Source organism: Lytechinus pictus, chromosome 1 (genome assembly GCF_037042905.1).
Source record: "Lytechinus pictus isolate F3 Inbred chromosome 1, Lp3.0, whole genome shotgun sequence".
Lineage (NCBI taxonomy): Eukaryota > Metazoa > Echinodermata > Echinoidea > Temnopleuroida > Toxopneustidae > Lytechinus > Lytechinus pictus.
The window spans coordinates 22,067,384-22,083,641 of record NC_087245.1 but is presented as its reverse complement, the minus strand read 5'-3'; the positions used below and the strand labels follow the sequence as shown (position 1 = coordinate 22,083,641).

At 34.7% G+C, this 16,258-nt stretch overlaps 1 protein-coding gene and 1 long non-coding RNA gene across 2 annotated transcripts; one reads left to right on the top strand and one right to left on the bottom strand.

The window, feature by feature from the left end:
• Window positions 1–809: 809 nt before the first annotated feature.
• Window positions 810–9,734, bottom strand: LOC135153859 (uncharacterized). Its single transcript, XR_010293307.1, has 3 exons — window positions 9,620–9,734; window positions 3,334–3,401; window positions 810–1,950 (listed from the first exon to the last, which is right to left on the bottom strand). It is a non-coding gene; the product is annotated as an uncharacterized LOC135153859 (long non-coding RNA).
• On the top strand, window positions 9,304–16,141 carry LOC129259226 (large ribosomal subunit protein uL10m-like). The gene is made up of 5 exons (XM_064098102.1): window positions 9,304–9,772; window positions 12,554–12,744; window positions 13,503–13,652; window positions 14,110–14,269; window positions 14,694–16,141. Exons 1-5 carry the CDS (start codon window positions 9,733–9,735, stop codon window positions 14,915–14,917), a joined length of 765 nt encoding a protein of 254 aa, XP_063954172.1. The 5' UTR covers window positions 9,304–9,732; the 3' UTR covers window positions 14,918–16,141.
• The last annotated feature ends 117 nt before the right edge of the window (window positions 16,142–16,258 follow it).

Sequence of the window (16,258 nt, the reverse complement as noted above, 5' to 3'; positions counted from 1 at the left end):
GTATTGTACCCTACAAACTCTGCAAGTGATGAGATATACAACATTAGTGGTAGTGCATGTGATGTTGCCCTTGATTTGGTGAGACAGGCTGGTAGAGTTGCTGGTGAAAGTATCGCCCTCGTGAAGGTGTATTTCACATATGATGCACCTGTTGCTGGTGCATTTGAAGGTGCCATGCTGTATGGGAGAAGAATGGTTAGTGAGGGAGGGCACTTCAGCACGAACAATGAGGTCCCTGAGATTCGGTGGGCGTCGGTATGCTAGAAGGGGAGTATCGGGAACGGCCTGTTGGAGACGATCAGAAGTGTGTAAAATGTGGTGGTTATCAAACAGGATTTTGCGGAGAGGGGGTAGATTGGGATGGAAGGTGGTCACAAGCGGTATTCTGTCGGTGGTCTCCTTGTCACTTTTTGGTTTGAGAACTTCAGATCTGGGGAGAGAACGAACTTTGTTAATTGCCAGTTGGACTGCCCTGGCCCCGTGGCCCCTAGCACAGAGATGTTTCTGCAGATTCCTATATATCAAAATATAATGTATTATTTTTTTTCAATGGAAATGCTAAAAATAAACAATTATGATGGACACAACAAATAAAAATCCTTAGTATCATTAGATTTAGAGGTAAGTATGACAAAAAATGCACTATACACATAAATATATTGTATTAATTTTCCTCCTCTAGATATCAATATGGTTTATTCACTCTCTAATCAAATGTGTTCCTTTTCTTCCTGTGTTGCACATTACAAACACATGCTAGACATATACATGTGATACCATACATCATTTTAATTTGATTTCGTTTTTTTGTATTACTGGTAATATGTACTTCTGGTTTTAAATAAGAATACAAATTAATTATTACATAATGTTTAAGCATGTAGCTTAAGGTGTTAATTAGATTTTCTATTTTCATTTGCAACAATTCTTTCAAAAAATATATATCAAAATATAATGTATCAATTTTTTTCCATGGAAATGCTAAAAATAAACAATTATGATGGACACAACAAATAAAAATCCTTAGTATCATTAGATTTAGAGGTAAGTATGACAAAAAATGCACTATACACATAAATATATTGTATTAATTTCATCAACAATGTATTTAATTCTATCAAAATTAGGCCTGCCTCTTTTTTTTTTCATATATCTTCTTTGTTTTTCATCTTTATTTCATTTTAAATGCATATATCTTCAGGTCCCTTTTATAGGGCAGAGGCAATAAAGTCTATACATTTATTTTACTTGACTAAAAGGGAAAGTCTAAACCAAATAAAAATTGACTTTAATACGAGAGAAATATAGGTTCTAGTCTGAAAAATTTCATCAAAATAGGATGTAAAAAAAGAAAGTTATGAAATTTTAAAGTTTGCTTATTTCACAGTATGCACATCCTGGTCAGTTCACAAATTCGGGAACCGATGATGTAACCCATTCACTATTTCTTTTGTATTTAATATATTTTTTTTTCACTCCCCATTAAGAGGTAGGACAAACTTTGATAAGATTTCCTTCAACATGTGGAATTGTCAAATTTGCAACCTATTGTCTTTTGATGGAGAGTCTCCTTATTATCAAGTCTGCAATATAAAGGAAATACTGAGTGAGTGACAACATCGACTCGCATTTGTGTTGTGGATAACTGTCATGTGAAACATAAGTGAAATTCTAAAAAAGCCACAACTTTCTTATCAACTCATTTAGATGTAATCTTCAGTGGTTTCCTTGTTGGATTTTACCTATTTCTCTTTCTATTGGGGTGGACTTCTTCTTTACGATTATTAGATGAGACCTCAATGGCTATTTTACAGATAAAGAAGAACTTTAAAAATTATATGAACTTACCACTGACGAGCTTGAATTCAGGACATGAAACAGAGCCTTCAGGAGTTCCACATTACTGCTGATTTGACGAGCAAAAGCTGGCATCCCAGAACCAGGTAGTGCCTACAGGTAGAAGAGGATAATTAAACAAAATCTCACACATGTATTCTTTAACATGCATTATGATATTGAATGAACAAGAAAATTGCTCCTTTTTGTAATAAATGAATATCATTATACTTCTGTTTCAAGACAGGAGACAATAAAATTGGCTGAAACACAATAGAATAGACATTGAGAAACCATTGCTTATTTCTGATGAAAATGAAAATTGTTCATCATCTAGTATGTTTTGGCCTTGTAAGTTTAGATGTTTCATCATAATGATATTCCAATGGCATGCAAACAATTATTTAACTCATTGTTTAGCATTTTACATAATACATGTAATTTTAGAAGTCATCTTGATAAAGTAATATAAGGAACTGCATGAATGCCAACAGTTCATGTTGTTGACTATAAAGATGCCTTACATGTACGTACGGCATCTGATAAATGAAATAACAAGGGCATTCAAATGCTACATAGGGGAAGGCGGGGTAAGTTGTGACACTTTTTGCATTTTGCATGATAGAATTGATATAACTAATAATATTGTAGAAATAAGTACAGTCCCTTGGGAAATCTTTTTCACCTATATACAACGTTCTCCCCCCACACTGAAAGTCGTTGTGACCTTTGAAAAAACGATGTCAAGTGGCACAACTTGCCCCATCTGTGGGGTAAATTGTGCCACCTTCTAGGGTAAGTTGAGCCACAAAAACCATGTACAAAATGTATGCGGGAAGAACCAGCATGTCAATTTTTTATTTAAAGTCTTTTCACTTGCTAATTCTCTATAAATACTTACATTCTCTAAAAGTAAAAGAACTGTCATGTGAATTTGCTCTTTTCTGCCTGCATATCGATGGCTTTATAAGATTTGATTGTTTTTTTATTTACATTACCATAAGAATTACCATGGTTCAACTTGCCCCATGTTAGCTGGCTCAACTTACCCCAGTCCGAACTTAATGCGATAATTTCGCATCCACACATTTCTGATGCATCCATCATGTAAAAGACTGTGACAAGAATGAAGATCCATACCTGGACTGACAATGTTGTTCTTATGTCTTTTTATATGTAAAGACGTGTGTGTGTAATAAAACACTTATCTATTTCACACCCTTTTTTTACTTTTTTGGCTGAAATTTGTATTTTTCCCTCTAAAAAAGTACTTTTTGTTTCAAAGTTGAAAACAATGTGGTGGGGTTAAGGGTTATGTAATGGGTCATCAATACATGACACCGCCATAATGTCTGACTCATTCATTATTGGCCTGGGGGTGGTGGCTCAACTTGCCCCTATGCTCAACTTACCCCGCCTTCCCCTACACGTAGACCAAGCATTATTCTCAGTCAATATTTCTTGTGAAAAGTAATTGTAAAATGATCTACAATGTACCTTAAATTCTGTCAACCACTCTCGCACCAATTTTTGGTCCATCTCTAATTTGTCTGGTGTCATCAGGACTATTGAGGAAGAAAAGCAAAATGAAATTGATTATTATCACAAATACTTTGAAGTCTTCATAAATGGAAAAAATAGGTAATTCGCCACCACACTGCACGGTTAACTTTTTAAATGATCACAAATGACAGGAAAAATTCTAAATTGTTATTTTTTTGCTAAAATGACACCTATGGTACGGTACTCCAACATTCCTGTTTTGTATAGACATCAAAACTCTCTGTCAGCCAATAGTTTCATTAAAAATGTCTTGATTAAAAAAAATGATATCACAATACAGGTCTTTTATTGATACATAATACATTTCTTGCAGAAAAAGGCTGAATTATAATGCTTGTACAGTACAACTACAATGTACAGTACATGTAGATAAACTGTTCTCGATTTCACAAAGAAAATTGATAAAAATAAACAAAAACAATAAAAAAATGTACTAAAACAAGTCAGTATAAATGTTAAACTCCATTCAATCTTGAGAAGTTAACCAGACTAAGGAGTTCCAGACAAAACAAAATTTGAAATATGTATGTGATGGGAAAGGTCGTTAGATTGATTAGGGTACATGGATTCATATCGCAACAGAAATGAAAGAAAAAAAATATAGAAGAGTAATAGCAGGGCCCGGTAAAAGAGTCCCTGAAGATACTAATCCATTTATCAATCGGTGGCCATCAGATCAATCAAAGTCAAGATGTAAAGGTTTCTGGGAGTTGTAGTTGATGCATTTATCATGGAAAAATCACCTCAGTTATGTTTGTACTAAGGTATCAAGGAGTGTTGGTGTCATTTATAAGTTACGTTTCTCTCTACCTCAGCACACCTAAACTCTTTACAATGCTATTATTATGCCACACTTAAATTATTGTAATGTTGCATGGGGAAATACATATAATAGGAACCATTTAAACAAACTGCTAATTCTTCAGAAGAAAGTTATGAGGCTCATAACATATTCGAATTACAGATGTCCAAGTATTCCTTTATTTCTGCAATTGAAGATTTTGCCTCTTGATGATTTAGTCTCCTTCAATTGTTTGATATTTATGTACAAATCACAATCCTCTCAAAACTATTCATTTTTAAAAGATGCATTTGTTGTTAACTCGAATGTCCATTTGTACAATACACGGCAGAAAAATCTTATCCACCAACCACTTGCAAGAACAAATACTGCTTTGAATTCTTTTGTGATAGTTTATAGCAAAGAATGGATAATAATAATAAGACATTTATAATGCGCAAAACATATCCACCCTATTAGGGGTGCTCAAGGCACCTACAATAAACTTAACTCACTACTGGTTACCACAAAGCTTTAGATCCAGTCCTTAACTGCCCATATTTAAAAATTCATGTAGAAAATATTTATTTGAAAGATTACAAAATATCTTAAATTGAATCTTGATAAACCATATGTGTGTGTGTATGTGTGTGTGGATTTTTGTATGTATTTTTCTTATTTACTCTCTCGATTATCATTGTATATATTTTTCATCTCATTCTTGCTGTAATGTTCTATATAAGGGGCCCCTCTCACAAGCTCTGCTTCTATGGGGTCCCAAACCTATCATGTATTCTTATTTTTTTGTTAAACTGTGTAATGTCTCTTGTTTTGATTGGTTTAAATAAACTTGTACTTGAATTTGATACTGAAGTCTGAAGTTTAGGTATATTTAGTTTTATTCTTACAAACAATATTAGATTATGTAATAAGGCTTAAATCAATGATAGCGAGCGCAAATCGCAAGATTTTTTTTCCTTAGATTTTGAACTACAATTAAAACGGAACATTCGAGAGAATTTTTGTAATCATGAAAATGATTGTCTTGTCTTCCCATTGCTGCCCACAATCATAAAAGTTTATTATTAAGGGGAACCTGTTTCACAAGCTCTGCTTTCTCAAGGTTTCCTCCACATGACAGTTTTTTTTAAGTTAGATAATCATTACCAATTATTTTGCTACTTTTTACCAATGTATTGTCTTATTTTTATGTAGTTATTATATCCTTTCCATAATGATGTTGAGATGAAAATATGTATTTACTTTGCTGTTATTTGGAAATAAATTAAATGAAATAAGGAAGATCAATATCATCCCCCCATTTTTTTTTTTGTTGTCTATCACCACTTCTTGCTTACTCTCAACACATTAGTACATGTATCTTGCTAAATAAATGTTGCGAGCGCAATGGGCAAGATGAATATATATATATTTATGGGGAATGAGTTTTTCACTACTAACAGTGATATAACAGGCAAGGCAGGGGACAGCCCCCTGGCCGGACGGATTTCGCCAAGAAAATTTTAATAAAATGGAAAAGGGGAAAAGGAGAAGAGAGAAAGGGAAAAAGAAAAAGAGGGAACAAGAAAGGAAAATGGAAAGGTAAAAGAGAAATTAAGAAAGAATATAAAGATAAGAAAGTCAAATGCAAGGAAAGAGTGAAAAGGAAGGAAAGGAGAACATCAACCCGAAATACTAATAAATGAGTGAGAAAGGGGAAAAGATTTAAGAGATGGCAAAAATGAATTTAATTAAAAAAAGAAAAGAGGAAAAAAACGGGAAATAATGGTAGAATGGAAAGGCTATAGGTTCTACTACCAAGAAAAAAATGGCAAAAGAAAGAAAAGGATAGGAAATGTGTAATATATTATGCTATTTTCTATTCGTACACAGACGTCTCGCAATCGTGCAGCTGCCAATTTACCGTTAACAATGCAAAATCCCCCCAACTCATTAAATTTAGTAAGACTCACCAACAAAATTTATTAGTTTTAGTCGCCAATATAATCACCAATATCAATTAATCTTCTTCAGTAATATATTCCCGCCGAAAACCATCGTTTTTATATCAGTTTTGGAGCATGACCGTCCGTGAATGGAGTAAAGTTCCATTCTGACAACGATGGCGATTTTACTATGGTGGCGCTTAAGATCGTTTTTCTTTTTTATGTTTCGATGATTTCAAATGCGTAACTCATCGTATATTTTCTTACCTCGACTTTCAATGCGAGTGAAGAATGAAGATAATTTGAAACCATTTAAGCGTCAAATAAATGTTGATCGGGTTACTCGGGTGTGTCATGTTGTTTCTTGTAATTTATTCATCAAATGCAAAATGAATTCTACTTTTTCTCACAGCAACTTTGGTTACCAATGAAGATGATTATTTTTGAAACTATGAAAAGTTGAAAACGTCGAATGAATGTTGATTGCATGTGTCATGTTGTTTCTTGTAATTTATTCATCAAATGCAAAATGAATTCTACTTTTTCTCACAGCAACTTTGGTTACCAATGAAGATGATTATTTTTGAAACTATGAAAACGTTGAATGAATGTTGGCTGCGTGTGTCATGTTGTTTTTTGTAATTTATTTAAATTGAAATGCGTAACGAAATATTCATTTTCAGTCCTTTTTTCTCACATCAACTCTCGATATGAACGAAAAATGAAGATAATTTTGAAATCATGTAAACGTCAAATACATGTTGATTGGCCTTTTTATTTTGTTTCTTTTGATTTATTTATCAAATCCGAAATAATGAATCATCCCTTTTCTTTCTTGAACTGTCATTAATAATGATTAATTAGAATGAAACTGTCCATTATCTAGATGTCAATTGTATTTGTGTTATTGCAAATTTTAAATTGTTCACGTATGTTTATATTTTGATAACTTGTTCGTAGAAACTTATATCAGGATCAAAACTTCATATTTTATTCTGGTAGAATTATTGAATTATGAAAGAATGATAATTGTCAATTGAAAATCTCTTTCATGAATTAATATGTAATATATAAATTACAAAACACACACATTTTCCTTTATTTCAGTTTAAATGGCATATCCACTATAAATTTTGATATACATCATCACGTAAACAACAATACTTAAAAGGCGGTATCGTGCCAGAAAGGTTTATGATGTGCGCCTGCCGAGAATGTGGTCGGTTGTGGATCGACATGTTTTGCAGCAAAACTTACTGGTGATGAATGTAAGTGATTAGTTACTGTTACTGTGATTAAATCTTGTCTTGAATCTTTGTTAGAAGTGTGATTATGTTTCAGAAGTTGAGAAATGAGAAGCTTGGCTATGATTTGGGGAATGGGGAGAAACCCGACATGAAAATGAAAATATTCCAATTTGAAGGTGTAGCGAGTGTAATGTGACCAAATATATATCGGACGATTCACTACAGACACGTCCAGACAGGACATCACGTGCATGAGCTGAATGATGTAGGCCTGTCTGGTTTTAGACTTTTAGTAATAGTAGACTCGCACTTACACTCGCCTCGGTCAAATTCATTGCATCTTATTTCATTCGATCGGAACTAAAAAATAAACACACATACATGTACTCTCGCAACCATTAAATCATTTAAATGGGATCGTAACTAGGCCCGACTTGTATAACTCAAATAATAGTCATTTACTAATAGCTTACACGGTCATACGATCTACATTTGTAGCCGTAGCCTCACGCTGACTCACATTAGTCAAATCTGATTGCAAAACAGATTCAACCCAAAATATTCAGCTTCTCGTAATTTTGTGGTTTTCAGAAATATCTTAATTAGCGCATGCTGACTCTCGCCATCATCGGATAGGTTCAAAACTCAAATATAACTGAAAATCTTAAATATAACTCAAATAAGTGCAAATGGATATATATTTTTTATATTTCAGGGTAAAATTTCGGATACCCGTCCGCCGTCCGGTTTTCAGTGTCGGGTATCTGAATATTGAAATATCCGTTTCAAGTCAGGCCTAGTCTCCCACATTGCCTGTGTGCCTCTACTGGCCATTGAGTCCCTGTAGAGATCAGGTTAGGGAGCTTCGGGGGCCGGAGCCCAGGACTCGTTCGTGTATACTTACTAGGCAGATATGGGTACTTTCCAAAATGGGGTAGAATGGGGTCGCAATAAGCCAATAGCACTCCAAATAAAAAGGGGAAAAAATTAATTATACACTTACCTGGATTATATGGATGAAGGTCTATCGTGACACAGAATCCCGACATCGAGGCACCAACTGGACCCTCAAAAAAAGGAATAGTTAGACCTCCATGTCGCGTTCGTTCTCGGTATCGATCAGCCATTTTGTTTTCAATTTTGAAAGGAGAACAAATGAGACAGAACTTTTCCTTTTTTTGAGGGTCCTGTTTGTGCCTTGATGTCAGGATTCTGTGTCACGATAGACCTTCATCCATATAATCGAGGTAAGTGCATAATTAATTTTTTCCCCTTTTATTTGGGGTGCTATTACGACCCCATTCTACCCCATTTTGGAGAGTACCCTCTGCCTAATACATGGACGAATCCTGGGCTCCGGACGGAGCTCCCTGGGTTAGTTAGAACTTTGGTCTCTGTAATTGGTGAGTGGAGCCAACGCAGTTCAGCGGAACAACCAAAGCTTTTGGTCTAGCCATGGGCCATGCCGGCGTGAGTGACAGCACTCAGCTAGACAGCTGGCAGCCGTCTGTTTCGAGGAGTTTTTTAACATTTTTAAATTTTTTAAATTTCTCCTCGTACACAGACGGCTCGCTATCGTGCAGCCATCGGCATCAGGCATTAGGGGGTTAACAATACAAAATCCCCCCTCATCGATTTTTGTCTTTATTTCATAAAAATATATAAAAAGAACTGTTCCAAAATAAAGATTATTATTCTGTTTTGGCCTGAAATTCACCAAAACGGGGAAAAATAAACTTAAAAAAAGGGGGGGGGGGGAACAGTGATGTCTCTTCTGACGAGTGACTCACTTACTTCGGCTGTCGCGCAACTTCACTTCCCTGTTTTATCCGAACTTATTTTATAATTTATACATAAACATATGGCCATTGAGTCCCCTGTACAGATCGAGCTAGAACTTCGGTCTCTGTAATTGGTGAGTGGAGCCAACGGAGTTCAGCGGAACAACCAACATAACAGAGACCGAAGCTTTTGGTCTAGCAGTAGCACTCAGCATGCAGCAGAGCTCAGAGAGCCGCTGCATTAGGAAGGAGGTTCGAATGAATTCCAGGCCGACAGACAAGGGGTTCCGCTCTCCGCGTGACCGCCCGACGCTCCGCTCATACCGACAGGAACCAAAATCAACCCACAAGTCACAACTAGCTATCTCGAACAGCAATCACACCTCTAGCCTCTCTAGATATACCACTGACATCATTATGGTAAAATAAAGATAAGGCTAAACAATTACAAGGTCATGAACTTACAAATAATTACTGTTCGACCAGTTTCCTCCCACTAATTTCCGATCGAATCACAAGCAGCAGTCAGTGCAGAATCTTCGATCGGATCGGACATCGACTGCAAACTCAACTTCAAGATGGCGACTCTTCTGTGGAAACAGGCAGCATTGATGATAGGTAGGATGGAGAGACGACCACTTAGTTTTATCCTTGTTTATTGTCAGACTATAGACCTGTAATAAAGAAAAAGTAAAAGTCTTTGTAGAAAAATGGCGCATTTGCTCGTGCCAAGTATCACAAAAGTTTCAATTGAAAGCGAGATAGCCCCAAGTAAAATTGCAAAGTTCGGTCCCATACATTCAATATGATGTTATCCTCAGTGGAGTAAGCACAAGTTCGGCTCGCCATGAGTGACATAATTGAGCTTCTCTGATTCCCAGCTCTTCAGGATCATGCAAGCTCATACCAGGTCTATTCAGTAAATAAACTGTTAGATCTAGATCTAATCCTGTTTGTAGGAGTAGAGGCTCCTGCCTTCATCCCCTGGTACCAGATTAGGAATATGATGATGGTGATGTGATGTGATGATGCTGATTATGATGATGATTCATGATTCATTGATGAGTTATATTATGGGTTTCGTCGGAAGAGAATTGGAAGTTCAACCTGATAAAACGATTAAGAAAATAGCAGAAAAAGTAATAAAAATAATAATTGCTTCATTTGTGAACTGAAGGTTCGAGGAAAATTGTGCAAGGTCCAATGATTAAAAAAGTTAGAATTTTATTTTTTTATTTCTAAGTTATGTCATATGCTTATGTGAGTAGCTTTCACATATTTGTGTAATAAAAATATCAAGATTCTATGAAATAAGTGGTTTTATTGTAGATCTAGACTACCTTCAGTATATATACCAATAGACAAATTATTTTACACCTGAATCCTGAAAAAAAGATATATTTTTGTCATCATGAACCATTAAAAAATTGAAATTTAGGCATAGGAATCAAATATAGGGCAGCTACTCACAAATCAAAGACTTCAAATTCTAATGATGTTCTTAATCTTTGATGGAGTTTCCTCAACCTTTCACCAATACTTTTTAATATTTTTTTTCTGGAATTTTTACAACAACTTCCTCTTTCAAGATTTTTAAATCCTTTTTTTTTCTTTTTATACTTTTTCCATCTCCAACTTTGGTATGTACATTTCAAATAAAATTGGAATTAAATGTTTAAAACTTAAACAGATTTTGAGCATGGGGATTTAAAATAAACTTGTATCATGAGGTACATCGTATATGATAATTAGGCTAAACATATGTCTTGACCATACTCCATGTTAATAGTATATTTTTTAAAATAGTGCCATTTATGTACATATGGCCCTCTTAGACAAAAGTCTTTATGCTCGAATGTAACACAATTTATAGCGATTGGTGAAAATGGCATGGACATCATTTCAACTGCAGAAATGAAAATAAAAAAAACTAAGTCCTCATAATTTCCTTTAGTCAGTTATTCAAAATATGAGGGTCAATGTGTTCATTATTAAAACAACAATGAACAAAAAGATGAATCCTAGAACAATAAAGCTGTTCTCAAACAGAACTTTATAAAATTCACAACATCAGTACATACTGTACATGTACATATAGCCTAATTTTTTGTTTCATTCCAACGGATTGATTAATCAAACGACTAAATATCTCAATTCCTGCATTGCTTTCTGTATTTTTCTCATTCATTGTACCCCTATGGCCCTATCCATTGTTGTTTAGTGTTCATTTGGCAAAGAAAAATCAGTGGGATTTGTGGTAAAATGAGGATAAAGTAGTGGTTTTGATGTTAAAAAAACTTTCATGCTTTTGTTGTTGTGATCCAGTTGTCCTATATAGAATGGTAGTGTATACATGTGGGTTAAGTGGGAGAATGATGGTTGATTTAGCATGAAGTAGTTGTGTTTTGGTTGTGGTTGAGTAGTAGTTTTTGCTCAAGCACAATAGTCACATCCTGTCATTAAATGATACACCAGGATCCTGCCCAGAAAAGGTTCTATTATAATGCAGTATCTGCTTTTCACGTCAGTAATCCATCTTTTGTCCTCCAGGTGCAGTCCATCACCTCCTTCAAATACCCCAAACCACTAATTACTCTTTCCTTTTAATACTATCCCATACAAAGCATACAGATTCATTTTTCCCCATGTTTGAAATCAGTTGATAGTTTTCGTTCTTTTGTGATGCACTTTGATTCATGAATCTGAGTGCATACAAATGCCCTTAGTTCAGCGGTGTACACACTCATGCTTAGTGGTACACACTGAAGAGAGCTCAATCGTGCAATGGAAAAATAGAAAATGCATGGACACATGCAAATTTGCTGCACGCAAATGTTATTTTCCATTGCACAGTGCAATGAAATAAAATTTTATTTTCCATTGCACAGTGCAATGGAAAATAAAATTTGCGTGCAGCAGAAAATATTAAATATTGAATGGCTTTCAACCAATCAAATTGCAAGAATCTTTGTATAAGTTGTACGAGTATAAATCATATTGCAAAAGTCCTTTTTCATCAAATTCAATTTCTTGAGACTATTGCAAGTATTCATTGAATAAATTCTAGATGTTCTTAAATGTTATATATTGTGTACTTTTGTTTTAGTCATGATTAAATGTAATTGCACTTTATTCAGCCGTAAAGCTGCTAAATGTGCTTTAATACCGAAATACAATAAATGAATAGATTGTTAAGATGTGTGACCAACATAAATTTCCTCTATGTACATGACACTGCTTTTGAGTCTGAACTTTCCAAATACTAAACCTTAAAAGTTTTATTAAGGGATACTAAAAACATCAGGGTCCTATAGATTATAATAGATAAATAATAAATTTTAAGCAATAATAGCAGATTTCTTTTTTGTTATCCACTAGTATATTTGTAATCCTTTCCAGCTTGCAAATGGACCCCATCTTGTATGTGCGTGCGGACAATGAAGTCTGTCAACACAAGGAAGAAAAAGCCTATGCACATCATGCGGGCCAAGCTAATGGCACTGACAGAACGCAAGGAAAGGCCAGACCCAAGGTCTCTTGCTGAGCAGTGCAGCATGAGGAAGAGTATCAGGGAACCAGAACAAGATAAGGTAGTAAAACAAAAACAGTAAATTTTGAGCATAAATGGAAATCAGGGGGGTCCACTAAAAAGCAAAGCTTGTAAAGTGTGGATCCCCTTTGAAATGAAGAAAATATAGTCGACTTATTCATATATGCGTATATATACAGGAAAGAAAAAAGAGAAGGAACAAAAAGGTTGAAATCATATTGATGCAAACATAATTACTGAATACTATTAATTGTTACAAAGAAAAGATACTGGAGCTCTGATACAGATCACACATTAAGATAAGTTTTGTTTTTAGGTGTCAAATTAACAGTCTATTATTCTTTTTTAAGTTGTTATTTTTTCTCCTGCATAGAAAAGACATTTTCATAAGAGATGTTAAGACCAAAAAGCCTTGTAAAAGAAACCTAAATCATTCTTGATATGCATGTAGATGTATTCTGTAAAGTGCCTTGAGACTTCATTTCAGTGTATGGAGCACTTTATAAAATTATTATGATTATTATGAAAAACATATTTATGTCATTAAGTGTTGGTGATATGGCATGCTTCATGGAAAATAAAATATATATGTATTTTGATAATAGAAACAATTTTGTTTGATTTATATAATATTCAGAATGATGCATCAAAATCCCTAAATTTACACAGAGGGTATCGAAATCTAGTATGGAAAATATATCACAAGAGCATAGTTAAGATGTATTTTTTACTATTGCTCACCTTTAGGTTATCTGAAGTTTTTTAAACTGTTCTCGTTCATTTTCATCATTTTACCAGCCCCATCTTGTTCGGGAGTTCTATGCTAGACTTTGTCGACAGGTCTTTGCTTCCAGTAAGCTAATTGCAGTCTTTCACTCTGAGGGATTATCAGTTGGAGAACAGAATGACATCAAACGAAGATTGCGAAAGAATAACATTTTAGTAAAGGTATGTTGTTTTTATTCATCAGGTGAAAAGTCAACTGAGATCTTTTTATTTTAGTGCTAAAAAACAAATACATGTGTATTTGTCTCCAAAATGGTTTTGCAGGTTCCTAAATTTATAAAAATTGTATTAATTTATAAACCCCTCAAATAATGCAGTAGCTTGCAATATGATAAAAGTATTCCAACTGTAATACAGTGCACACATATACATGTAATATCAGAATGAAATTCTCCATTTCAAGTTGATATAAAAAGTATAATAATTTTAGATTCTCTGTTTTATTTGAATGGCATATATCATCAAACTATCTGACATTTCATTGAAATGTTAGAAGCAATACATTTGTTAAATTTGTTTGAAATTGACTCAAAAGGGTCCATTTATGGGGAACGGGAGGGCTTCTGCACCATTTAAGACATCAGAATTACTGAAGATTGTTTTTATTTTTGTTATGCAGGTGTATGGTAACAGTATAGTACAAGAAGCAATCAGTGGCACTGATCTGGAGAATATGAGACCTCTCTTTGTAGGCCCCTCTATCATTGCTGTAAGTGAGGAACTTCCTGTGAAAGAACTACTCAAAGCTACCAGGAGAATACCAAAGCTTCATCTTCTAGGTTAGTGTAGGATCGCTTGTTTACATTTGTTCCTATAATTCTTTACTTTCCCCCTGCTACAAGGTAGACTGTTGTCACCAACATTGGCTCATTTCCATCAACCAGAATAGACATTGAATGTCCTCTCTCATTGATATGATTTCTCTGGTATATTGTGAAATGTTCATCTAATTCCATGCCTTTAAATTGGTTTTATACCACTATCAAGTTGGATTTTTTTCTGACATCTTAATTGTTTCACTCATTAATATCATATTAGGTCTTCAAAACTAGAATTAATTCTTTTCATCTGCATCCCCATTCATCAAACAGCTATGAAGTCTGTATTGTGAAATGTCTATCCTTTCTAGAATACTCGTACCTGTTCATGTTTCAAATAGTTTCTTCCTCTTTATTTTCATTTCATTTTCTTGCTATGGTACAGGTGGTAGAATAGGGGACCAACTGATGTCACCTAAAGGCATGGAAGACTACTCCAAGTTACCTTCCCTAGAGATCCTACAGGGGCAGTTTGCTGGTCTTCTCACTTCTTCCCTGAGTCAAACATACTCCCTCCTCCAGGCCAATCAACAGAGGCTGACCATGAATCTTGATCAGCTGGTGAAGCAGGGAGGGGACTCGGGAGATGGCACTGCAGAGGACAGATGATGATGGGGGTTCCTAGAGTAGATGTAGAGTTACGTAGATGATATAAACACCAGTCCATCTGTTGTGAGCCACAAATACATGAAATTGTGATAAGCATTGGAAATGGGAGCCTGAACTTTGAGAATTCTAGCCAGAAAAATTAGTTCACACGTTTCCATCAAGAAGGCAGTTTTATTCTGCAAAAGAATGCTTGTGGCATGTATATGGAAACTGGAACCAGACTAATTTTGTTCACTTCATCTCGATTTGTATTGTTAAAACCAAAAGCAAATGCCCAAGCACAAGCAAATGCTTACATAATTATCCTTGCCCTTGCAGCCCCAAAGTATGTAATAGCTTGCAATTCGATATATGCCCTTTGTTACTAAAATCTTCAAATCCAAAATACAACCGTTTCATGGTAATGAATAGAGCTAATATACTCTGCAATTGAATACATTTTGTGTAAAAACCATGCACACAAATTTGTGCTTATTATCCTAATTATCATTAACAAAAGCATTTACTTCACTTTTACCTTTGCTCTGAAGTTAGTTTTTGCTTATGGTTTTGACAATAGCAGTCACCCCGATGTGAACATGATAAAATGCAACTGACAAGCAACTGCTTTTTAATATGCATCATGATTCAAGCAACAGGGGGGGGGGTGGCCTAGAAAAGCAATTGCTGCTTATTATGCAGTTAGCCCAATTGATAGTATTCTAGATGTTAGCTTCAGTTAAAGTCCAGAGAAAACAAAATTATTGGACTACACTTATTATTGGAATGTGCAGTCTCTTCTTAACTCAAATTTAATGACAAATATTACAAGTAAGTACCACATAATGATTGACTTAGCTTGATTTAGTACTCAGATCATCTTTTTCTTCACATTTAAATTTTCTTTTGTTGTAGTATTACTCTGGAGGATCAAAGTGTTTACCTTGTATAATGAGTTGGCAACAACCACTCAATGAAGGTGTGGTCAGACTTAGAGCAATGTTATGAGAATACCAACCAATCTATTTTCTTTTGCAATATCCTGTTTGGTTATGAATGAAAATGGAATGGTTTTAATGATTGTCCTCTCATTCTGATAAGAGTGCATCAAGACCAGACTGAATATTGCATGAAGCACATTACAAACTATCACTATGCTCGATTTGAATCATTATGAGAAAATACATTTAATTAAAGTTATGTATCTTTTGTACATATGAGTAATAAAGAGAAAGAACAAAAATATTCCGCTGAATGTGTTATTTTACTTTAGTGTGATGGATAATGGGAGTGCTGAGAATGGTGGGGGGGGGGGAGGGGGGTGATATTGTAAACTGTAAAAGAATACATGAGCACAGATTA